This window comes from Trachypithecus francoisi, unplaced genomic scaffold (genome assembly GCF_009764315.1).
Source record: "Trachypithecus francoisi isolate TF-2019V2 unplaced genomic scaffold, Tfra_2.0 Contig01579, whole genome shotgun sequence".
NCBI classification, from domain to species: domain Eukaryota; kingdom Metazoa; phylum Chordata; class Mammalia; order Primates; family Cercopithecidae; genus Trachypithecus; species Trachypithecus francoisi.
In genome coordinates, this window is record NW_022681442.1 from 6,687,774 (window position 1) to 6,712,979 (window position 25,206).

The 25,206-nt window shown below is 42.4% G+C and overlaps 1 protein-coding gene across 4 annotated transcripts in view; it reads left to right on the forward strand.

The window, feature by feature from the left end:
* EEF1AKMT2 (EEF1A lysine methyltransferase 2) overlaps nt 1-25,206 on the forward strand; it is an 89,280-nt gene that overhangs the window by 392 nt on the left and 63,682 nt on the right. For 2 of the 4 annotated variants that reach the window (XM_033179804.1, XM_033179795.1), the window contains exons 2-4: nt 1,202-1,267; nt 2,072-2,186; nt 18,720-18,827. In XM_033179804.1, the coding sequence (XP_033035695.1) occupies nt 1,202-1,267; nt 2,072-2,186; nt 18,720-18,827 (289 nt within the window). Of the gene's footprint in view, nt 1-1,201; nt 1,268-2,071; nt 2,191-18,719; nt 18,828-25,206 lie in introns of all 4 variants that reach the window. The other 2 variants (XM_033179823.1, XM_033179815.1) reach the window with 2 other exon arrangements.

The window sequence follows — 25,206 nt, forward strand, 5'->3', positions numbered from 1 at the left end:
GGGTCGCCCTGCGCGGTTAACCGACGTTTCAAGCGATTGGAGCCCAAGGGGCTTGTGGATGCGGGACAGGCTTTGAAGCTCCTGGGAGGCCTTCTGAGAGTCTCGAACCTGAGGCCCAGGCTTGGGGGAAAGGGGGAGAGGGCGAGGCTGGCGAATAGGGCTGGTCGGCGAGAGTGAGAGACCGAAGGAGAAGTGCTGGGCCTGGGAGCTGAAAAGGCTAAGAAGGGTAGGAGGAGAGAGATGTGGGATCTAGAAGTGGGGTGGGAATAGCGGATGGCCCGAGGCGGGAGCGAGGAAGATAGTGGGGGATCATGGGGTGAGAGAAAGCGATCTGACGTAAAACAGACGCTCAGGAATTATTAAATGAATTAATGTGGGTGGATCAATGACTGCAGGGAACGGCTGGGGAGAGGTAAATTGGCGGGATGAGAGGGAGCAGGGATTCTAGAGAATCATTGTAGGAAAAGACAAGGCAAATGAAAAGGATCCAGAGGACCGGGTGCGGTGGCTCACGCCTGTAATCCTAGCACTTTGAGAGGCCGAGGCGGGCGGATCACGAGGTCAGGAGATCGAGACTAGCCATGACCAACATGGTGAAACTCCGTCTCTACTAAAAATACAAAAATAAGCCGGGGGTGGTGGCGCACGCCTGTAGTCCCAGCTACTCGGGAGGCTGAGGCAGGAGAATCGCTTGAACCCGGGAGGCGGAGGTTGCAGTGAGCGGAGATCGCGCCACTGCGCTCCAGCCTGGCGACAGAGCGAGACACCGTCCCAAAAAAGAAAGAAAAGCGTTCAGGGCTAGAAGACTGGAATAGGCAGAGACAAATAGCACGGGAAAGAGACTGTGTGCCTGCACGCTTGAGACCAGATGTGCTTGCTTCATCAAGTTTTGAACTTGGGTCAGGGACTTAGGGATACGTGGACAAATGTCTGTGTTTTTTTAGGCTAAAACTTATTGTTGTGCATCAGATACTGTCCTAAATGCTTTACATGTACAGTATAAATGTATTCTGCTTGCCCACGTATTTCATTCTTTTAACTCAAGGACGTTAAAAGATTGAACTATGTGTACTTATTAATAACACTTAGTGATGTTTTAAACCTCTGTCATAAATAGCTCTGCAATGTATTAGAAACATACATTTAATTCATAATACAGTTTAATTCAAAAGTCTCGCTTTGCATTTCATTGTTTACATAGTTGGGATGCTGTCTATGAGAGAGAACTGCAAACTTTCCGAGAATTCGGAGATACAGGTGAAATCTGGTGAGTTAGGAAAAGAATCAAGTTATAATCTAGAAGATTGTATGTATATGTGTGTGTGTTTAAAAAAATATGTATATATTCAAGTGCTTATACCTAAAGAAAGTCTAAAAATCCTGGGAACCCTGGATTAAGTCTGACTTTAGTGGGTAGATTTAAAGTATGTCTCTTCTTTTATTGTTTTTTATTTTTTACTTTTTTTTTTTTTAGAGAGGTAGGGTGTCATTCTGTCATCCAGGCTGGAGTACAGTGGCATGATCATCATAGCTCACTACAACCTGTACCTCCTGGGCCCAAGTGATCTTCCTGCCACAGCCTCCTGGATAGCTGTGACTATAACTACGTGCCACCATGCCCAGCAAATTTTCTTTTTTGTAGAGACAGGGTCTCACTGTGTTACCCAGGCTGGTCTCAGACTCCTGGCCTCAAGCAGTCCTCCCACTGTGGACTTCCAAAGTGTTGGGAGAATGGGTGTGAGCCCTCTTTTAAAATCTTACATTTACATTTGATGACAACATTTCACCCTGTAGTTGTCCTTTTTCAATAAACAATAAAATTTTGAGCCCCCAACACCTACAAGTGTTAATGCTGATACAGAGAAATGTTAGTAACATACTGACCTTGTCTATTCTGTTGTATTCCTGGAGGTGGTTTCTTCTAAATTACAGTAGAGACAAAGCTTAAGCAGTCACGGATGTTTTCACTTTCAAATAAGAGTTTGAGCATATGGTATAAATAGCTTAAATGGAATATAGTGGTGACTTTTGCTCTGTACCCCTCAGTTATTTGACTGATTTTCTCTAACAGGTTTGGAGAAGAGAGTATGAATCGACTAATAAGGTGGATGCAGAAACACAAGATTCCATTGGATGCTTCAGTGCTTGATATCGGAACTGGAAATGGTGTTTTCCTGGTTGAACTTGTTGGTACTTTTAGTATTTGTTTGTTAGAGACAAATTTTAAAATGAAAATTTTTAAAAGCCCTGCAATTGTGGATATTAACCATCTAAATATAAAATAGTAAAGCAGTCATACTTTGAGAAGTCACATAGTACAAAAGGGAGGCTACATGGATTGTGAGAGAACCTAGGTAATCTGAGTCCTAGTCTTGACCCTTCTGGCTATAGCCTTATTCTTGAGCAAGCCACTTAATTTTTCTAGGCTTCAGTTCTTCCCTAAGAGTTGTAACTAGGTGATTGCTATTGGTTTCTTGTAGCTCAAAACTCTGGAAATATATGTGTGTGTGTGCGTGTGTGTATATATATATATATAAATATATAATATATATAAATATATATATAATATATATATATAAATATGACCTTCTGCCATTCCAGTAGGACATACATATCTTAGGTGAGCATATGGTTTGAAAAGCGCATTTTGTCCGTGAAACTGTGTTTTGGTAAACATTCCACTGCTAGCTAAACCATCGCTGTTGTATGCCTGTAGTGTGCTCTTGCTATGCTGTGTGCTATGGAGGAATTATAAGACTTAGGTTTCATCCTAGATAGTTTTACAGTCTTAATTAGTACAGAAATAAACATAAGAGTGAAATTTGTTGAGTAACCACCACATGCCAAGCCTTCATGTTTGGCATTGGCAACATGAAAATTTAGACTTTGTGCTTGAATTGTTTACATTACAATAGAGTGTGTACTGACATAGACAGTTGTGCTATCACTTGATGCATGCAGTAATACACTGAATATTGAAAAGAGGGTGATTAATTTTGGAGTGGAAGGATAGGGAAGCATCTTGGAGGAGTTAATATCCAAGTTGGGTGGAATTTCAAGGATAGTATGGTGACCTAGTGGAGTGTAAAGAGGGAGAAAATTTCAACTAATGGAATATTATCTAAAGGCGTGAAGGCTGAAACAGTATTTTATGTTCTGGGCCTGTAAATAATTTGACAAATTGAAATACAAAGTATCCGTGGGGATGGACAGACACGAGGATTAAGTTAAAGATGGGAACCCATATTATGCTTTGCCATGCTTCAGAGCTTCGATTTTGCATTTAGGCTATGGGGAATTGTTAAAGTGTTTTTAGTAGTGGAATATGATTAGAAATACTTGAAATAACCCTTTTTGAAACATGGAGATATAGTATGTATACATTAAAGTGCACAAATCAGAAGTGTACAGCTAAGTGAATTATCAGAAAGTGAGTACATTCACGTTAACAATCACCTGGTCAAGATGTAAAATATTACAGAACTCTAGAAATTCCCCTTGAACTCCCTACCAATTATTACTCCGTCCTTCCTTTTTTTTTTTTAGGCAGGGTCTCACTTTGTCACCCAGGTAGGAGTGCACTGGTGTGATGATGGCGCATTGTAGCCTCAACCCCTCAGGCTCAAGTGATCCTGTCTTCTCATTTTTTGATTTTTTTTGTAGAGACAAGGTCTCACTCTGTTGCCCAGACTGGCCCTCCTTCCTTTTTAAAAGTAACCACTATCTACCAATCATGAACCAAAGATGAGTTTTAACATCAGATTAATTTGCCTGTTTTCATTTATACCTTTGAAGGTATAAATGAAACTCTTTAGGATGTGCTATTTCTGGTGTCTTTCAGGTTTTTTTTTTTTTTTTTTTGGAGACGGAGTTTTTGGCTGTTATTGCCCAGGCTGGAGTGCAGTGGCATGATCTTGGCTCACGGCAACCTTCACCACCTGGGTTCAAGCAGTTCTCGTGCCTCAGCCTCCTGAGTAGCTTGAATTACAGGCACACGCCATTATATCTGGCTATGTAGTTCATTTTTATTGCTGTATAAGATTCCTTTGTGTCTGGGCACGGTGGCTCATGTCTGTTATCCGAGCACTTTGGGAGGCTGAGGCAGGTGGATCACGAGGTCAGGAGATTGAGACCATCCTGGCTAACACGGTGAAACCCCGTCTCTACTAAAAATACAAAAAATTAACTGGGAGTGGTGGCGGGCACCTGTTTTCTCAGCTACTCGGGAGGCTGAGGCAGGTGAATGGTGTGAACCTGGGAGGCAGAGTTTGCAGTGAGCGGAGATCAGCCTGGGCAACAGAGTGAGACTCCATCTCAAAAAAAAAAGATTCCTTTGTACAGTGATACCAGTTTCATTTATTATTTGTTTACTTACATAGGTTCTTTTGAGTTTTAAAAGTTTACTGGTAGAGGCTAATGATTTATCCTTCAAAATTAATAGCCTATAGATTCTTTTCTTTCTTTTTTTTTTGAAATGGAGTTTCACTCTGTAGCTCAGGCTGGAGTGCAGTGGTGCCATCTTGACTCACTGCCACCTCTGCCTCCTGGGTTCAAGCAATTCTCCTGCCTCTCAGCCTCCCAAGTAGCTGGGACTACAGGCGCGTACCACCATGTCCAGCTAATTTTTTTGTATTTTTAGTAGAGACAGGGTTTCACCCTTTTGGCCAGGCTGGTCTTGAACTCCTGACCTCAAGTGATCTGCCTGCCCTGGCCTCCCAGAGTGCTAGGATTACAGGTGTGAGCCACCATGCCCGGCCAGTTTGTAAATTCTTTTAGGCTTTCTTCACTTATATACACAATGAATAGTGGCAATTTTATTTTTTTCTTCCCAATCCTTTATAAATTTTCCCCTTATTACATTGTCTAGGACCTGCAGTAGAATGTTGAAAAGAAGTGGTGATAGAAGACATCCTTGTCTTTTTTTTTTTTTTTTTTTTTTTGAGACGGAGTCTCGCTCTGTCGCCCGGACTAGAGTGCAGTGGCCGGATTTCAGCTCACTGCAAGCTCCGCCTCCCGGGTTTACGCCATTCTCCTGCCTCAGCCTCCCGAGTAGCTGGGACTACAGGCGCCCGCCACCTCGCCCGGCTAGTTTTTGTATATATTTTTTAGTAGAAACGGGGTTTCACCATGTTACCAGGATGGTCTCGATCTCCTGAGCTCGTGATCCGCCCGTCTCGGCCTCCCAAAGTGCTGGGATTACAGGCTTGAGCCACCGCGCCCGGCCAACAACCTTGTCTTTTCCCTTTCAGAAAATGCTTTCAATATTTCAGTCTTAGGTGTGATGTTAGCTGTTTGTTTTGTAGATAACTCCATATCAGATTAAAGAAGCTATTCCTGCTTTGCTAAAAGAGGGGTGTGTGTGTGTGTGTATATATATGTATATATGTATGTATGTATGTATGTTTCTTTTTTTTTTTTTTTTTGAGACTGAGTCTCACTCTGTCACCCAGGCTGGAGTGCAGTGGTACAGTCTTGGCTCACTGCAAGTTCCACCTCCCAGGTTCAAGTGATTCTCGTGCCTCAGCCTCCCCAGTAGCTGGGATTACAGGTGTGCACCACCACACCCAGCTAATTTTTTGTATTTTTAGTTGAAATGGGATTTGGTCATGTTACCTAGGCTGGTCTCGAACTGCTGAGCTCAGGTGATCTGCCTGCCTTGGCCTCCCAAAGTGCTAGGATTACAGGTGTGAGCCACCACACCTGGCTGGTTTCTTTTTTCTTTTTTAATTTGGAGACGGAACTTCAGTCTGTCTCCTGGGCTGGAGTGCTGTGGTGTGATTACAACTCCCTGCAGCCTTGAACACTTGGGCTCAAGCAATTCTCCTGCCTTGGCTTCCCAAGTAGGTGGGATTATAGGCACCCAACACCACACTTGGCTGTGTGTGTGTTTCTTATGAATCTTGTTGTTTGTCAAATGTTTTTCCTGTTATCAAGATAATCAAGTAATTTTTCTCTTACAGTCTATTAATGTTGATAAATTATGTTGGCCCATTTTCAAACGTTAAGTGTATTTCTGGAATAAACCAAACTTATATATGCCACTAGATTCAGTTTAATATTTTGTTTAGGATTTTTGCAGCTCTCTCCTGATGGAGATTGTCCTGTAATTTTCTTCTGATGCTATTGTCAAGTTCTGTTGTCAGGTTATGCTGGTATCATTAGTTGAAATTCTATTTTTTGAAATTTTAAGAATGGTGTTACTCGCTGGGCGCAGTGGCTCATGCCTGTAATCTCAGAACTTTGGGAGGCCGAGGTGGGCGGATCATGAGGTCAGGAGATCAAGACCATCCTGGCTAACACAGTGAAACCCTGTCTCTACTAAAAATACATAAAATTAGCCGGGCATGGTGGCAGGCGCCTGTAGTCCCAACTACTCGGGAGACTGAGGCAGGAGGATGGCTTGAAGCCGGGAGGCCGAGCTTGCAGTGAGCCGAGATTGTACCACTGCACTCCAGCCTGGGCGACAAAACGAGACTCTGTCTCAAAAAAAAAAAAAAAAAAAAGTTACTTCTTCCTTAAATGTTTGTTAGAATTCACTGGTGAAACCACCTAGATGAAGGGTCGTTTTTGGGAAGTCTTTCTTTTTTGAGGTGAATTTTTCTTTTCCTTTTCTTTTTCTTTTTTGAGACAGAATCTTGCTCTGTCACCCAGGCTGGAGTGCAGTGGTGCCATCTTGGCTGACTACAGCCTCTGCTTCCTGGGTTCAAGCGATTTTCCTGCCTCAGCCTCCTGAGTAGCTGGGATTACAGGCATATACCATGCCTGGCTAATTTTTATATTTTTAGTAGAGATGGGGTTCTGCCATGTTGGCCAGCTGTTCTCAAACTCCTGACCTCAGGTGATCCATCTGCCTGCCTTGGCCTCCTGGAGTGCTAGTATTACAGGTGTGAGCAACCCTGCCTGGCCTGAACTTCTTAATTGAAGTGTAGTTTATGTAGAAAGGTGAGCATAAGTGGTACAAAATGAACCCCTTGGGTTATTCACCAACGCTACTAAAAAAAATAAGACATTTGTAGTACCATAGAAGCCTCCCTGTGGCCTCTCCCACTCCTTCCCTTCTAAAGGTGACCACTGCTGTCACTTCTATCATCAGATAGTAGGCTGTTTTTGATATTAACTGTAGTAGCTTCTTATGGTTTTAATTTGCATTTCTCTAATGAGTAATGATGTTGGACACCTTTTCATGTGCTTATTTGCCACCTGTATATCTTTTTTTAAGATGGAGTCTCGCTCTGTTGCCCAGGTTAGAGTGCAGTGGGATGATCTTGGCTCACTGCAACCTCCACCTCCCGGGTTCAAGTGATTCTTGTGCTTTAGCCTCCTAAGTAGCTGGGATTACGTGCGCCAGCACGTTCGGCTAATTTTTTTGTATTTTTAGTAGACACAGGTTTTACCATGTTGGCTAGGCTGGTCTCGAACTCCTGACCTCAGGTGATCTACCCACCTTGGCCTCCCAAAGTGCTGGGATTACAATTGTAAGCTACCATGCCCGGCCTGTTTATCTTCTTTAGTAAAATGTCTGTTCAGATCTTTTGCCCATTTTTAAATTGGGTTGTTTACTTACTAAGTTTTGACAATTTTTAATGTGTTCTGGATATAAGTTCTTCACCAGGTACAGGATTTGCAGATGTTTTCTTCTATTCTTTGGCTTATCTTTTCATTTGCTTAACAGTATCTTCTAAAGAGCAGAAGTTCTTAATTTTGATGAAGTCCAATTAATTTTTTCCTTTTTTGGATCCTGCTTTTGTTGTCATATTAAAGGACTCTGCCTAACCCAGAGTCACTTAGAACTCTTGTGTTTTTGTTTAAAGTTTTAACATTTTACCTTTTACATTCTTTTTTTTTTTTTGAGATGGAGTCTTGCTGTGTCACCCAGGCTCGAGTGCAGCGGCATGATCTCGACTCACTGCAACCTCCGCCTCCTTGGTTCAAGCGATTCTTCTGCCTCAGCCTCCGGAGTAGCTGGAACTACAGGAGCACACCACCATGCCCGTCTAATTTTTGTATTTTTAGTGGAGATGGAGTTTCCCCACGTTGGCCAGGGTGGTCTAAAACTCCTGATCTCGTTATCTGCCCACCTCGGCCTCCCAAAGTGCTGGGAGTACAGGGGTGAACCACCGCACCCAGCCTACCTTTTACATTTAGACCTTTTTTTTTTTTTAAGATGGAATCTTGCTCTGTCTCCCAGGCTGGAGAGCAGTGGCCTGAAGTGAGCAGAGGCTCACTTCAACCTCTGCCTTTGGGGTTCAAGGAATTCTCCTGCCTCAGCCTCCTGAGTAGCTGAGATTATAGGTGTGTGCCACCATGCCTTGCTAATTTTTGTATTTTTAGTAGAGACAGCGTTTCACCGTGTTGTCCATGCCCGGCCTATTTTTATGTTTTTAATTTCATTGAGTTCTGTTCTTTTTTTTTTCTTCTTGAATTTACTTTGTTCCTTTTTTTACCTTGTTAAGGTGGAAGCTTAGGTTATTGATTTGAGACTTTTCTAATGAAATTATTTAATGCTATGAATGCTATGAATTTATCAGTAAGCACTGCACAAATATATATCCCACAAATATATCCCACAATATATCCCACAAATTTTGATATATTGTATTTTAAAAAAAATGTTCTACACCTCACCTGGATTGTTTTTTAAGTTGTTTATTTGTTGTATTTTTATTCATTCCAAAATGTTTTCTGATTTTTCTGATTTTGTTTTCTTTTATCCATTAGTTATTTAGAAATTTGTTTAATTTCCATGTTTTGGGGATTTTTCTGTTATGTTTTTGGTACAGATTTATAGTCTAATTCGGTTATAGTTAGATAACATGCCTTGTATGATTTGTATGATTTCAGTCCTTTCAAATTTGTTAAGGTTTGTTTTATGACCCAAGATACAGTGTGTCTTGGTGAATGTTTCATGTGAGCTTGAAAAATGTATGTATCGCCAGGTATGGTGGCTCACGCCTGTAATCCCAGCTTTTTGGGAGACCGAGGTGGGCAGATCCTGAGGTCGGGAGTTCAAGACCAGCCTGACCAACGTGGAGAAACCACGTCTCTGCTAAAAATACAAAATTAGTTGGGCGTGGTGGTGCATGCCTGTAATCCCAGCTACTCGGGAGGCTGAAGCAGGAGAATCACTTGAACCTGGGAGGTGGAAGTTGCGGTGAGCCGAGATCGCGCCATTGCACTCCAGCCTGGGCAACTAGAGTGAAACTCTGTCTCAAAAAAAAAAAAAAAAGTAAAAAAATTTAGCCAGGTTTGGTTGGTGGCAAGTGCATCCGTAGTCCTGGCTACTTAGGAGACTGGAGTGGGAGGATCATCTGAGCCTGGGAAGGTCAAGGCTGCAGTGAGCCATGATTATGCCACTGCACTCCAGCCTAGGTGACAGAGACCTTGTCTCCAAAAACAAAAAAGGAAAATTCATGTGTAAGTTTTTGTGTGTACATATGTTTTCACTTCTCTTGGGTGAAATTTCACTTAAGAGGGAAATTGTTGGGTCATACGCCAGTTAAGCATACTCTAAGTTTAACCTTTTAAGGAACTGCTAGACCATTTTCTTTTTTTTTTTTTTTTTTTTTTTTTTTTTACGGAGTCTTGCTCTGTCGCCCAGGCTGGAGTGCAGTGGCCGGATCTCAGCTCACTGCAAGCTCCGCCTCCCGGGTTTACGCCATTCTCCTGCCTCAGCCTCCCGAGTAGCTGGGACTACAGGCGCCCACCACCTCGCCCGGCTAGTTTTTTGTATTTTTAGTAGAGACGGGGTTTCACTGTGTTCGCCAGGATGGTCTCGATCTCCTGACCTCGTGATCCGCCCGTCTCGGCCTCCCAAAGTGCTGGGATTACAGGCTTGAGCCACCGCGCCCGGCCAAGGAACTGCTAGACCATTTTCTACAGTGGCTGCACAATTTTAAATTTCCATCAGCAATATATGAGAGTTTAAATTCCTCCATATTCTTGGCTGGGCACAATGGCTTATGCCTGCAATCCCAGCACTTTGGGAGACCAAGGCCAGTGAATCACTTGAGGTCAGCAGTTCGAGAACAGCCTGGCCATCATGGTGAAACCCTGTCTCTACCAAAAAATAGAAAAATTAGCCAGACGTGGTGGTGTGTGCCTGAGTAGTCACAGCTAATCAGGAGGCTGAGGTGGGAGAATTGCTTGAACCCGGGAGGTGGAGGTTGCAGCGAGCCGAGATGGCACTACTGCACTCCAGCCTGGGAGACAGAGTGAGACTCTGTCTCAAAAAAAAAAAAAAATTGTTTTTCTCTATGTTCTCACCAATACTTTTTATTATCTATCTTTTAAATTATAGCCATCCTAGTGGACTTGATGTTCAACCCCTTTTTGTTTAGTTTTTACATGTTGTATCGTTTTCCATCCTTTTACTTTTAACTTAACTTATTATATTTGAAGTGAGTTTCTTGTAGCCAGCCTATAGTTGGTACTTATTTTTATCCTAACAATCTCTAACCTTTAACTGGTGTATTTAGAACATTTATGTATGATGTGATTATTGATGTGTTTGGATTTAGGTCTGCATTTTATTGTTTTCTCTTTTTTACCTGTTTTTCTTTTTTTTTGAGACAGTGTTTCACTCTTGTTGCCCAGGCTGGAGTGCAATGGGGGGATCTCGGCTCACTGCAACCTCCACCTCCCGGGTTCAAGCGATTCTCCTGCCTCAGCCTCCTGAGTAGCTGGGATTACAGGTACCCACAACCACGCACAGCTAATTTTTGTATTTTTAATAAAGATGGGGTTTTGCCCTGTTGTCCAGGCTGGTCTTGAACTCTTGACCTCAGGTGATGCGTCCCCCCCGCCCCCAGCCTCCCTTTGTGCTGGGATTACAGGCTTGAGCCACTGCGCCCGGCCTAACCTCTGTTTTTTATTCTTCTCTTTTTCCTTTCCTGCTGGTGTTGGTTTATTTGAACATTTGTTAGTATTTCATTTTAATTTATGTGTATCTTTTTGAATGTATCTCTTTGCATATGCCTGTTTTAGTGGTTGCTTTAAGCAGTTGACTGTGTCTTTTGATACGGCTTTTCTAGTATTTCCTGTGTGGATTACAATATATATAGTTGTCAAAATCTCTTTGCAATCAGTATTTTACCACTATAAGTGGAATGTGAAAACCTTATTATGTTGGGTTCTTGATCTTTCCCCTTTATGTTGTAATTGCCTTTAATATTACCTTTATGTTGAAAATTCCATTAGATAATATTATGATGTTTTTCAAGCATTTTAAGGAATGCACTAGGCTAAGAATATTTAATTATATTCACCTAGATACTTATTTCACCTTTGTATTCTGGATCTTCTGAGCTTTTTTTTTCTTTCTGTCTGAGAAACTCTTCTTGGAAATTATTTTAGAGAGAGTTTTCTCGCAATACATTTTTTAGTTTTCCTTTACCTGAGAATAGCTTTATTTCACCTTCATTCCTAAGGAGTTTTTTTTTTTTTTTTTTTTGCTGAATATAGAATCTTTTTTTTTTTTTTTTTTGAGACACAGTCTCACTCTGTCACCCAGGCTGGAGTGCAGTGGCACAATCTCAGCTCACTGCAACCTTCACCTCCTGGGTTCAAGCGATTTTTCTGCCTCAGCCTCCTGAGTAGCTGGGATTATAGGTGTCTACCACCACGCCCAGCAAATTTTTGTATTTTTAGTAGAGATGGGGTTTTACCATGTTGGCCAGGTTGGTCTTGAATTCCTGATCTCGGATAATCTGCCTGCCTCGGCCTTCCAAAGTGCTAGAATAACAAGCGTGAGCCACCACAGCCAGCCTGAATATAGAATTCTGAGCTAGCCGTTTATTTCAGTACTTTAAAAATGTTACGGGCCGGGTACAGTGGCTCACGCCTGTAATCCCAGCACTTAGGGAGGCTGAGGCGGGCAGATCATGAGGTTGGGAGATCGAGACCATCCTGGCCAACATGGCGGAACCCCATCTCAACTAAAATACAAAAAATTAGCCGGGCGTGGTGGCACGTGCCTGTAATCCCAGCTACTCAGGAGGCTGAGGCAGGGGAATAGCTTGAACCTGGGAGGCGGGGGTTGCAGTGAGCCAAGATTGCGCCACTGCATTCCAGCTTGGCGACAGAGCAAGATTCTGTCTCAAAAAATAAGTTATGTCACTTGTTTCTGACTTCCATGTTTTCTCATGAGGAATCTGCAGTCATTTGAATTTTTGTTTTCCTATGAATGCATCCTTTTTCTGGATACTTTTAAGATTTTTTTTTCTTTGTCTTTTGTTTTTTGCAGTTTGCTTATGATATGTGCTGCCGCTTGGATTTCTTTGGCTTATCCCATTTGTTGTTCACTGAACTTTTTGCATCTGTAAGCTTATGCCTTTTGCCAGATTTGCGATATTTCTAGCTTTTGTTTTTTCTGTTTTTTTTTCCTGTATTGCTGTCTTTCTCCTTTCCTTTTGGGAGTCTGTACACATGAAATGTCAATTTTTCTATTGCTCCATAGGTCCCTGAATCTCTGTTCAATTTTTTAAAAGTCATTTTTGTCTTTGTCGGCCAAATGTTATATTTTAATTAATCTGTCTTCAGGTTCACTGACTTTTTTCTCTGTCACCTTCATTTTGCTATTAAGTCCACACATTGCAATTGGTTGGTATGTCTTAATTTTTTTCTGCATTATTTCTTTATTTATCATTATGATTTATTTTTTGTAGAAGGTAGTTCGTTTGTCCAAATGTTTTTTCACAATGAATTTTCTAATTGCATCTCTGTAGTATTTAACGTGTTCTGCCCCTTGTCTTGTCTCTAGGTTGGACATTAGATCTAAATTAAGGGTCAGCAAACCACAGTCTGTGGGTCAAATCTGGACTTCCCTTGTTTTTATAAATATTTGTTGGAATACAGCCACATTTATTCATTTGCATATTGTCTATGGCAGCTTAAGTGATGCATTGGTAGAGTTGACTGGTTATAACAGAGACTGTATGGCTGGCAAAGCCTAAAATATTTATTCTGTTTCTTTATAGAAAATGGTTGTTGGCTGGGAGTGGTGGCTCACACCTGTAATCCCAGCACTTTGGGAGGCCAAGGTGGAAGGTTTGCTTGAGCTCAAGAATTTGAGACCAGCCTGGGCAACATGGTGAAACCCTGTGTCTACTAAAGACACAGAAAAATAGCCAGGTGTGGAGGTGTGTGCTGGTAGTTCCAGTTACTCAGGAGGCTGAGATGGGAGAATCGCTTGAGCCTGGGGAGCAGTGAGCCATGATCACGCCATTACATTCCAGTTTGGGTGACAGAAGGAAATCCTGTTTCCATAAAAAAAAAGAAAAAGATTGCTGACCCTGGACTGAGAGATTTTTTATTAGATTTATTTTTTTGGCAAGTAAACTTATTAGGTGTTGGTGTATATTTGCATATGTGGCGTAGAACATTTTGTTATCTTTTTGTTATATTAACAGCCGTTGAAGACCGTTTCTTATACGTACTACTTTTTCATTGATCAGCTACATTTTTGATGGCTACTTTTCCTACATTTTTGATGAATGTTTTTGCTGTATCATTTTAGGTTACTATTTTTCTTTTACTGTCTTCTGGCTTCCATTCTTTATCACTTATTGTTAGCTGTAAGCCTTATTGTTGTCCTTTTAAAGGTAATCTGTCTCCTTGTATCCCGCCTCCCTACTCCCTGGATGTTTTTGAGATTTTTTTGTTTTTCTTGTTTTTCTTTTTGGGACGGAGTCTCGTGCCATTGCCCGGGCTGGAGCGCCATGCACCATCTCTGCTCACTGCGGCCTCTGCCTCCGAGGTTCAAGTGATTCTCCTTGAGTAGCTGGGATTACAGGCATGTGCCACCATACCTGGTTAATTTTTGTCTTTTTAGTAGAGACAGGGTTTCACCATGTTGGCCAGGCTGGTCTTGAACTCCTGACCTTAGGTGATCCCGCCAGCCTTGGCTTCCCAAAGTGCTGGGATTACAGGCATGAGCCACCACGCCCGGCTGATTTTTCTGGTTTTTTCATCAGATACACTATAATGTTCCTAGGTGGAGTTTTCTTTGCTTTCATCTTCCTTGAATTTATAGTGTTTCTTGAATCTGAGGCTTGAGTCCTTTGTCACTATTGGAATATTCTTAGCCATATGCCATTTTTTCTTCTGCCCTGTTCTGATTTCCTTTCCTCTCAGATTCCGCATATGGATTGTATATATATATATATATATATGTTTGTGTGTGTATGTGTTTGTGTATGGACTGTGTATTAAAATTGTAGGAGCTCACTATAACCTCCACCTCCCGGGTTCCTGCCTAAGCCTCCCAAGTAGCTGGGATTACAGGCACCCGCCACCACGCCCAGCTAATTTTGTGTTTTTAGTAGAGATGGGGTTTTACCATGTTGGCCAGGCTGGTCTCGAACCCCTGTGGATATAGAGGGTTGTGTGTGTGTATATGTATGTATAGTCATATACTACATAACAATGTTTCAGTTGACAGTGTACCACATATAGAATGGTGGTCCCATAAGGTTATAATATTGTGTTTTTACCTTTTCTGTGTATAGATATCTTTAGGGCTGGGCACAGTGGCTCACACCTGTAATCCCAGCACTTTGGGAGTCCAAGGCTGGTGAATAACTTGAGCCCAGAAGTTCAAGACCATCTTGGGCAACGTAGTGAAACCCTGTCTCTACAAAAAAGAACAAAAACAAAAACACAAAAATTAACCAGGCCTGGTGGTGGCATGAGCCTATCCAACTACTTGAGAGGCTGAGGTGGGAGGTTTGATTGAGCCAGGGGGCAAGGCTGCAGTAAGCCATGATTATCCTGCTGCACTCCAGCCTGAGTTACAAGACTGAGACCCTGTCTCAAAAAAAAAAAAAAAATCTTTAGATATACAAATACCATTATGCTGCAGTTGCCTCCAGTATTCGGTACAGGAAAATGCTATACAGGTGTGCAGCCTAGGAGTAATAAGCCATACCATGTAGCCTAAGTGTGCAGTAGGCTCCACCATTTATGTTTGTGTAAGTACACTCCATGATGACACGTGACTGTGTGTGTGTACATGTTACATCTTACATTCTGTGCTATATTCTGTCTTTTTTTTTTTGAATCAGAGTTTCACTGTTGTTGCCCAGGCTAGAGTGCAATGGCGCGATCTTGACTCACTATAACCTCCGCCTCCTGGGTTCAAGTGATTCTCCTGCCTCATCCTCCTGAGTGGCTGGAATTACAGGTGCCTACCACCATGCCTGGCTAATTTTTGTATTTTTAGTAAAGACGGGGTTTCACCACGTTGGCCAGGCTGGTCTCGAACTCCTGACCTCAGGTGATCCACCTGCCTTGGCCTCCCAAAGGGATAGGATTACAAGCGTGAGCCACCACACCCGGCCCATATTGTGTCTTTGATATTCTTTCCTGTTTTTAATTTTCCATTATTTTGTCATTCTGTGTATAACAGGGATATTTTCTCTGACTGTTCTTTGCTAATTTTTTTTTTTTTTTTTGCTGTGTCTCATCTGCTATCAAGCCTACCCTTGAATTTCTTAATTATTGTGTTTTTCAATTATGTTATTAAGTGTTTCTTTGTTTGTTTGTTTGTTTTTTTTTTTGAGACAAAAGTCTTGCTCTGTTGCCCAGGCTGGAGTGCAGTGGCGTGATCTTGGCTCACTGCAAACTCCGCCTCCTAGGTTCAAGTGATTCTCCTGCCTCAGCCTCCCGAGTAGCTGGGATTACAGGTACCTGCCACCAGGCCTGGCTAATTCTTGTGTTTTTAGTAGAGATGGGGTTTCACCATGTTGGCCAGGCTGGTCTTGAACTCCTGACCTCAGGTGCTACGCCTGTCTTGGCCTCCCAAAGTGCTAGGATTACAGTGGTGAGCCACTGCCTCTGGCCTTGTTTGTTTCTCTGTTGTAGTTCTCAGTTCTCTGCTAGAATTCTCCCACTTGTCATTGTCATTTCTGTCAGTTGTTTTAACATCTTTTTCTGATAATTCATTTATGTGGGTCTCCTGTCGGGTCTGTTTCTAAAGTCAATTTCTCCCCTTGGGTTTGGTTGTTTCCTTGAATGTCTGCTCATTTTTGGGTGCCAGAAATTGAATGTGAAAGACATTGGAGATAGTTTGAGGCCCTGAGTGGTATCTCTAGAAACCTAAAACATCTATTTGTGATTTCTGTAAGTTGCACTAGAAGAATAAACAGGCATGGGAGAAGAAGGAACTGGTAGGCCAAGGTGGGCGGATCACAAGGTCGGGGGGTCAAGACCATCCTGGCTAACACGGTGAAACCCCATCTCTACTGAAAATACAAAAGCAAAATTAGCTGGGCGTGGTGGTGGGTGCCTGTAGTTTCAGCTAAGTGGGAGGCTGAGGAGGGAGAATGGTGTGAACCCGGGAGGCAGAGCTTTCGGTGAGCCGAGATCGTGCTACTGCACTCCAGCCTGGGCGACAGAGCGAGACTCTGTCTCAAAAAAAAAAAAAAAAAGATGGAACCAGTAAGAATCAGTTAAGAGACTCATCCTGGGTTCTAGGTCTCCCAGAGAAGGAGTTAAGGGAAATGGAGAGAAAATAAGATCTCAAGGAATAAGGAGGGATACAGCTAAAAGGGTAGAAGGTTGGCATCAAAAAAGAGAATATTAGACCTTTAGATTAAAAACAAAAATAGGCCGGGCGCGGTGGCTCAAGCTTGTAATCCCAGCACTTTGGGAGGCCGAGACGGGCGGATCACAAGGTCAGGAGATCGAGACCATCCTGGCTAACACGGTGAAACCCCGTCTCTACTAAAAAATACAAAAAACTAGCCAGGTGAGGTGGCGGGTGCCTGTAGTCCCAGCTACTCGGGAGGCTGAGGCAGGAGAATGGCGTAAACCCGGGAGGCGGAGCTTGCAGTGAGCTGAGATCCAGCCACTGCACTCCAGCCTGGGCGATAGAGCGAGACTCTGTCTCAAAAAAAAATAATAATAATAAAGGGCGCAATCTATCTGTAGAAAATAATTGGCATACTTGTTTCTTGAGTTTAGATTAGGAATCAGTTACTTAGGGTTAAAAAGACTTGGCAGGTCTTCATGGATTTGATGTGGCAGTGGGTTAAGTTTTTTTTTTTTTTTTTTGAGATGGAGTTTCGCTCTTATCACCCAGGCTGGAGTGCAGTGGCGCGATCTCGGCTCACTGCAACCTCCACCTCTCAGGTTCAAGCGATTCTCCTGTCTCAGCCTCCCAAGTAGCTGGCAATACAGGCGTGTGCCACCACACCTGGCTAATTTTTGTATATTTAGTAGAGATGGGGTTTCTTCATGTTGGTCAGGCTGGTCTCGAACTCCTGACCTCAGGTAATCCACCTGCCTCAGCCTCCCAAAGTACTGGGATTACAGGCATGAGTCACTGCGCCCAGCCAGTAAGTTAAGTTTTAAAGGAAGTAACCATTTAGTAAGTGGTGAAGAGGAGGAAGGGAATTTCAGGCTACACTGTACTTTGTAACTTACTTTAAAATCTTTTTCTGATAATTCATTTATTTGGGTCTCCTGTCGGGTCTGTTTCTTAAGTCAATTTCTCCCCTTGGGTTTGGTTGTTTCCTTGAATGTCTGCTCATTTTTGGGTGCCAGAAATTGAATGTGAAACACACTGGAGATAGTTTGAGGCCCTGAGTGATATCTCTAGAAATCTAAAACATCTATTTGTGATTTTTATAAGTTGTACTAGAAGAATAAACAACTGACAAAGTTTTTCATGTTTCCTTTGAAATTATTTTTAGTCTCATTGGTCTAAAAATGTTCATCATTGTTAGGGGGTGTGTAAAAACCAGAAGCTTCCATGCTTTTGCCACAGACACTACACAGCCTAGATGGATTAATGGCTAGTAAACACCAAAACTCTCAAGTCCAGTGAGTTAAAGAAACTTCTTGGGGATACTGATACCTGCCCACCCTACCTCATAGTTTTTTTGTTTTTTTTTTTTGTTTTTTTTTTTTGTTTTTTTTTTTTGAGACCGAGTCTCGCTCGTTGCCCAGGCTGGAGTGCAGTGGCACGATCTCGGCTCACTGAAAGCTCGCCTCCCGGGTTCACACCATTCTCCTGCCTCAGCCTCCCGAGTAGCTGGGACTGTAGGCTCCCGCCACCATGCCCAACCCTGTTAAGTCAGGATGGTCTCCATCTCCTTACCTCATGATCTGCCCGCCTCGGCCTCCCAAAGTGCTGGGATTACAGGTGTGAGCCACTGTGCCTGGCCACCTCACGGGTTTTTTGTCAAGATCTAGTGGGATGTATGAAATACTTTTAAAGATGAAAAAGTAATATACAAATGTAGGGTGGTTAAAAATCACATGGCTGGTGAAGAATTGCATAATGTATAATTACACTGAAGGGAAAATTTAAAAATTGATAGCTTATTACATTTGCACTGATTTTATTCATATAATTTAATTGGGTTAAGTAAAATTTATGACAAATTTATGTGTGAATTGGAAATTATCAGTATCAAAAGTTAATGTTACCTTTTTTTGCCTGAGGGCTTATACATATATTTTCATTATTTTTGAGAACATGAATTTCCTTTTGAAAAAGAGATAAAATATTATGAAAACAAAGGCATTGTCATAGTATATGAACTTACAGTTTTTATTTAGAGTCTACAATAAAATTTAAGCATTATGAATTATTGGATTATATGTCATTTTCTCTACAACAAAAATAAGACAACCCCAGTCCTAAAGGAATATTACAATTCATAAAACATTATATTAAAATTTTATACTAAAGTATAAAATTATTTCTTTCTGTCTAGGCAAAATTTGGTTTCTCTGATATTACTGGAATTGATTACTCTCCTTCTGCAATTCAGCTTTCTGGAAGTGTTATAGAAAAAGAAGGTTTATCTAACATTAAGTTAAAGGTAATATTATTTATATTACTATCCTATTTATAATAGAAGTTAAATGTTTCTGGAGCATATTAATTGACAAGTTTTAAATTCACGTAAAGTAGGGATCAATCAAAAATCATACAAATTGAAACATTTTTAAATAGCTATATTAAAAATTTAATCTAGTTGGTTTGGGGAAATTATTTTTTCTTCTGTATGTTTGTTCATAAACTACTGCTCCTGATGTTTGCAAATACACATATTACTTAACTATGGATTAACCAGATCAAAAGGTTTTTTTTTGAGACTGAGTCTCGCTTTGTTGCCTAGGCTAGAGTGCAGTGGGGTGATCTCGGCTTACTGCAACCTCCTCCTCCCAGGTTCACTCCATTCTCCTGCCTCAGCCTCCTGAGTAGCTGGGATTATAAGCGTCCGCCACCACGCCCGGCTGTATTTTTAGTAGAGACAGGGTTTCACCGTGTTAGCCAGGATGGTCTCGATCTCCTGACCTCGTGATCTGCCTGCCTCGGCCTCCCAAAGTGCTGGGATTTGTAGGCATGAGCCGCCACGCCCGGCTGATCAAAAGGTTTTAAATGCATCAAGTAGTAATGTCACCAAAAATCATTTAGTTTATTTTTGTGTCCTATAGTCTGTGAGATGATGATTCCTAAATTTATATTTCTAGCCCAGGCCTCTCTTCTGAGCTCTAGAGTTATAGACAGGCATGCCCCATGTTTTTGGCTTCCCAAATGGTATGTTTTTTGACAAATCAAAGGTTTGTGGCAAGCCCATTGAGCCCATCTGTTGACACTGTTTTTCCAACAGCATGTTCTCACTTTGTGTCTCTGTGTCACATTTTGGTAATTGTTGTAATATTTCAGAGCTTTTCATTATTATTTTATCTGTTATGGTGATTCATGATCAATGATCTTTGATATTACTATTGTAATTGTTTTGGCGTGTCGTGAACTGTGCCCACGTAAGATGGTGAACTTAATTGATGAATGTTGTATGTTCTGTCTGCTCTACCTACTGGCTGGTCTCCTGTCTCCCGCTGTCTCTCCTTCCCTCCCTCCCCCTCAAGCCTCCTTCTTTCTTGGAACACAGCAATATTGAAATTAGGCCAATTAAAAACCCTACAGTGGAATGGGCGCGGTGGCTGACGACTGTAATCCCAACACTTTAGGAGGCTGAGGTGGGCGGATCACTTTGAGGTCAGGAGTTTGGGACTAGCCCGGCCAACATGGTGAAACTATGTCTCCACCAAAAATACAAAAAATAGCCAGGCGTGGTGGTGGGTGCCTGTAGTCCCACCTACACTCCAGCCTGGACAGCAGAGGGAGACTCTGTTTTTAAAAAGAAAAAACAGAGGCTGGAGGATCGCCTGAACTGGGAGGTGGAGGTTGCAGTGAGTTAAGATTGTGCCACTGCACTCCACCCTGGGTGACAGAGGTAGACTGCATCTCAAAAAACAAAAAGAAAAAAACAAATACAAAAAATAAACAACCCCCACCTCAACCCAGTGGCCTGTAAGTATTTAATTGAAAGGTAGAGTCACACATCTCTCACTTTAAATCAAAAGCTAGAAATGATTAAGCTTAGTGAGGAAGACATGTTGAAAGCTGAGATAGGCCTAAAGCTAGGCCTCTTGTGACAAAATTTAGTCAAGTTGTGAATGCAAAATAAAATTTCTTTAAGGAAGTTAAAAGTGGTATTCCAGTGAACACATGAATGATGAGAAAGTCAAACAGCCTTATTGCTGATACGGAGAAAGTTTTAGTGGTCCAGATAGAACATCAAACCAGCCACAGCATTCTCTCAAGCCAAAGCCTAATCCAGAGCAAGGCCTTGACTCTTTTCAATTCTGTGAAGGCTGAGAGAGGTGAAGAAGCTGCAGAAGAAAAGTTTGAAGCTAGCAGCAGTTAGTTCATGAGATTTAAGAAAAGAAGCCATCTTGACTGGGCATGTTAGCTCACGCCTGTAATCCCAGCACTTTGGGAGGCGAAGGCGAGAGGATCACCTGAAGCCAGGAGTTTAAGACCAGCCTGGCCGACATGCTGAAACACTATCTCTACTAAAAATACAGAAAGTTAACCGGGCGTGGTGGTGGGTGTCTGTAATCCCAGCTACTTGGGAGGCTGAGGTAGGAGAATCGCTTGAACCTGGGAAGCGGAGGTTGCAGTGAGCCAAGATTGTGCCACTGCACTCCAGCCTGGGCAACAGAGCGAGATTCCATCTCAAAAAAAAAAAAAAAAAGGAAAGAAAAAGAAGCCCTCTCCATGACATAAAAGTGCAAGATAAAGCACTAAGTACTGATGTAGAAGGTGTAGCAAGTTAGCTAGCAAATAACCAATGAAGCTGGCTAAACAGCACACAGATTTTTTTTTTTTTTTTTGAGACAGAGTCTTGCTCTGTCCCCCAGGCTGGAGCGCAGTGGCCGGATCTCAGCTCACGGCAAGCTCCGCCTCCCGGGTTTACGCCATTCTCCTGCCTCAGCCTCCCGAGTAGCTGGGACTACAGGCACCCGCCACCTCGCCTGGCTAGTTTTTTGTATTTTTTAGTAGAGACAGGGTTTCACCGTGTTAGCCAGGATGGTCTCGATCTCCTGACCTTGTGATCTGCCCATCTCGGCCTCCCAAAGTGCTGGGATTACAGGCTTGAGCCACTGCGCCTGGCACAGATTTTCAATGGAGATGAAATAGCCTTATATTGGAAGAAGATGCCATGTAGGAGTTCCATAGTTAGAGAGGAGAAGTCAGTGCCTGGCTTTAAAGCTTCAAAGGAGAGGCTGACATTATTGTTAGAAGGGGCTAATGCAGCTGATGACTTTAAGTTGAAGCCAAAGCCCATTTCCCATTCTGAAAATCCTAGGGCCCATAAGAATTATGCTAAATATTCTTTGCATGAGCTGTATAAATGGAACAACAAAGCCTGTATAATGGCACATCTGTTTACAGTATGGTTTACTGAATATTTTAAGCCCATTTTTGAGACCTACTGTCCCAAAAGAAAAAGACTCAAAGTATTACCATTCATTGACAATGCATGAATTCACCCAAGAACTCTGATGGAGATATATATGAAGATTAATCTTGTTTTTTTTTTTTTTGAGATGGAGTCTCGCCCTATCACCCAGGCTGGAGTGCAGAGGCGTGAGCCACTGTGCCTGTCCTGTTTTAAGGTTTTAAAGAATTAAGCAAAATGAAAACATAAACAAAAACACCCTTGATGGGCTGGCGTGGTTGCTCACGCCTGTAATCACAGCATTTTGGGAGGCTGAGGCGGGTGGATCATGAGGTCAGGAGAGCAAGACCATCCTGGCTAACACGGTAAAACCCCAACTCTACTAAAAATACAAAAAATTAGCCGGGTGTGCTGGCAGGCGCCTGTAGTCTCAGCCACTTGGGAGGCTGAGGCAGGAGAATGGCGTGAACCTGGGAGGCAGAGCTTGCAGTGAGCCGAGATCGAGCCACTGCACTCCAGCCTGGGCGACACAGTGACACTCCGTCTCAAAAAAAAAAAAGAAAGCCTTCTGGAAGTGATTCACTATTCTACATGTCATGAAGAATATTTATAATTTTATAATTCACGGGAGGTCAGAATATCAACATTAACAAGAGTTTGGAAGAAGCTGATTCCAACCCTAATGGATGACTTGGAGAGAGGTTCAAGATTTCAGTGGAGGAATTAACTGCAAATGTAGTGATAGTAGCAAACTAGAATTAGAAGTGGAGCCTGAAGGTGTAACTGAGTTGCTGCAGTCTCATGATAAAACTTGATCAGATAAGGAGCTGCTTCTTATGGTGGATGAGCAAAGAAACTGGTTTCTTGAGATGGAATCTACTGTGAACATTGTTGAAAAAGGATTTTGAATATTCCATAAACTTAGTTAATAAAGCAGTAGCAAGGTTTGAGAGCATTGACTCCAGTATCAAATGTAGTTCTACTGTGTGTAAAGTGCTATCAAACAATATCATGTGCTCCAGAGAAATCTTTCATAAAAGAGTCAGTCGATACAGCAAACTTCATTACTGTCTTATTTTAAGAAATTGTCACAGCCATCCCAGCTTTCAGCAACCACCACCTTGATCAGTCAGCAGGCATCCTCATCGAGGCAAGGCCCTCCAGCCAGAGAAAAGACTGTGACTTACTCGTGGTTTCGATGATGGCTTGTTAGTGTTTTTTAACAATAAAGTATTTCTTTGGGGGGATGGAGTCTCGCTCTGTCGCCCATGCTGGAGTGCAGTGGTGGGATCTTGGCTCACTGCAACCTCTGCCTCCTGGGTTCAAGTGATTCTCCTGCCTCAGCCTCCTGAGTAGCTGGGATTACAGGCATCTGCCACCACACCTGGCTAATTTATGTATTTTTGGTAGAGATGAAGTTTCACTATATTGGCCAGGCTGGTCTCAAACTCCTGACCTTGTGATCCACCTGCCTTGGCCTCTCAAAGTGCTGGGATTATAGGTGTGAGCTACCACGCCTGGCCATTTTTGTGTTTTTTTAGTAGAGACGGGATTTCATCATGTTGGCCAGGCTGGTGTCGAACTCTTGACCTCAGGTGATCCGTCCACCTTGGCCTCCCAAAGTGTTGGGATTACAGGCATGAGCCACCACTCCTGGCCTACAATAAAGTATTTTTTAAGGCACGCATTTTTTAAAAAGACATAATGCTATTGCACACTTAATAGACTATAATACAGTGTAAACATAACTTTTATATGCACTGGGAAACCAAACATTTTGTGTGACTTGCTTCATTGTGTTGTTTGCTTTGTTGTGTGGGTCTGGAACAGAACTTGCAGTATCTCTGAGGGATGCCTGTAAAATCTGACTATTCAAAATTTCCGTTTGGAAAGCTAATAGTCAACTTAATTAGTCCAAAATGAAACTCATGATTTCCTCCTCAGATCTGATTTCTCCAGTCTTTCCCATCTCTATTAATAACACTCCCATTCACCCTGTTGCATTTACCCAAAACCCAAGGAGTCATCCTTGGTTCTTCTTTTTCCTTAAAGTCCTGTATCCAATTCTGTTAGTCATATGTGTGTGTGATTTTTTTTTTTTTTTGTAGAGACAATGTCTTGCCCTATAGCCCAGGCTGGAGTGCAGTGGTGTTATCACAGCTCATTGCAGCCTCAATCTCCTGGGCTCAAGTGATTCTTCCACCATAGCTTCCAGAGTAGCTGGGACTACAGGCCTGCTTTACCACACCTAATTTTTTTGTAGAAATGGGGTTTTGCCATGTTGCCCAGGCTAGTCTTGAATTCCTGGCCTCAAGCAATCTGCCTGCCTCTGCTTTCCAAAGTGCTAGGATTACAGGTATGAGCCACTGCTTCTGGTCAGTTTTATCTTCAAAATATATCAAGAATGTGATCATTCCTTGTTATCTCAATTGCTCCCTGTGAAGTCTGAACCACTATTACTTCTTGTTTAAACTACTACAGTAGCCTTTGATTTTTGCCTCTCCATTTCCATTCATGTTGCTCTGATGTTCTTTTACCACAGGGCAGCCAGAGTGATTTTTTATTTGTTATTTTTTGAGACGGAGTCTTTTTCTATTGCCTAGGCTGGAATGCAGTGGCACCATCCTGGCTCACTGCAACCTCAGCCTCCTGAGTTCAATCTATTCTCATTCCTCAGCCTCCCAAGTAGCTGGGACTACTGCTACTGGTGTGTGCCACCACACCCAGCTAATTTTCTTTGTATTTTTTTAGTAGAGACGGGGGTTTCAGCATGTTGGTCAGGCTGCCTTGAACTCCTGACCTCGGGTGATCTGCCTGCCTCAGCCTCCCAAAGTGTTGGGATTACAGGCGTGAGCCACTGCGCACAGCCTAATTTTTGTATTTTTAGTAGAGACCGGGTTTCACCATGTTAGCCAGGCTGGTCTCAAAATCCTGACCTCAAGTGATCCTCCCACCTTGGCCTCCCAGAGTGCTGGGCATGAGCCACTGTGTCCAGCCCTGGCCAGATTTTTAAAAATGTAAATCTGTTCATGTCACTTCCTTGCTCACAATCCTGAATAGACTTCCCCATTGCATTGTAAATGGATTCTGAACCTCATCCAGCCTTACAAACTCCTTCATTTCTTACCTTCTTCTTCTTTTATCATCAACACTCCTGTCACACTGGCTTTTCTTCTGTTCCTGAAACATGTCAAGTTTGTTTTGAATCTGTATACTTGCTGCCCTCTGCCTAGAGTATTCTTGCCTCAGATCTTAGCATGTTTGGTTCATTCTCATAATTCAGATCTTTGCTCAAATAACACCTTAGAGAAAACTTTCCTTATTTTAATTTTTTGAGATGGAGTTTCACTCTTGTTGCCCAGGCCGGAGTGCAATGGTGCGATCTTGGCTCACCACAACCTCCATCTCCTGGGTTCAAACGATTCTCTCGCCTCAGCCTCCCGAG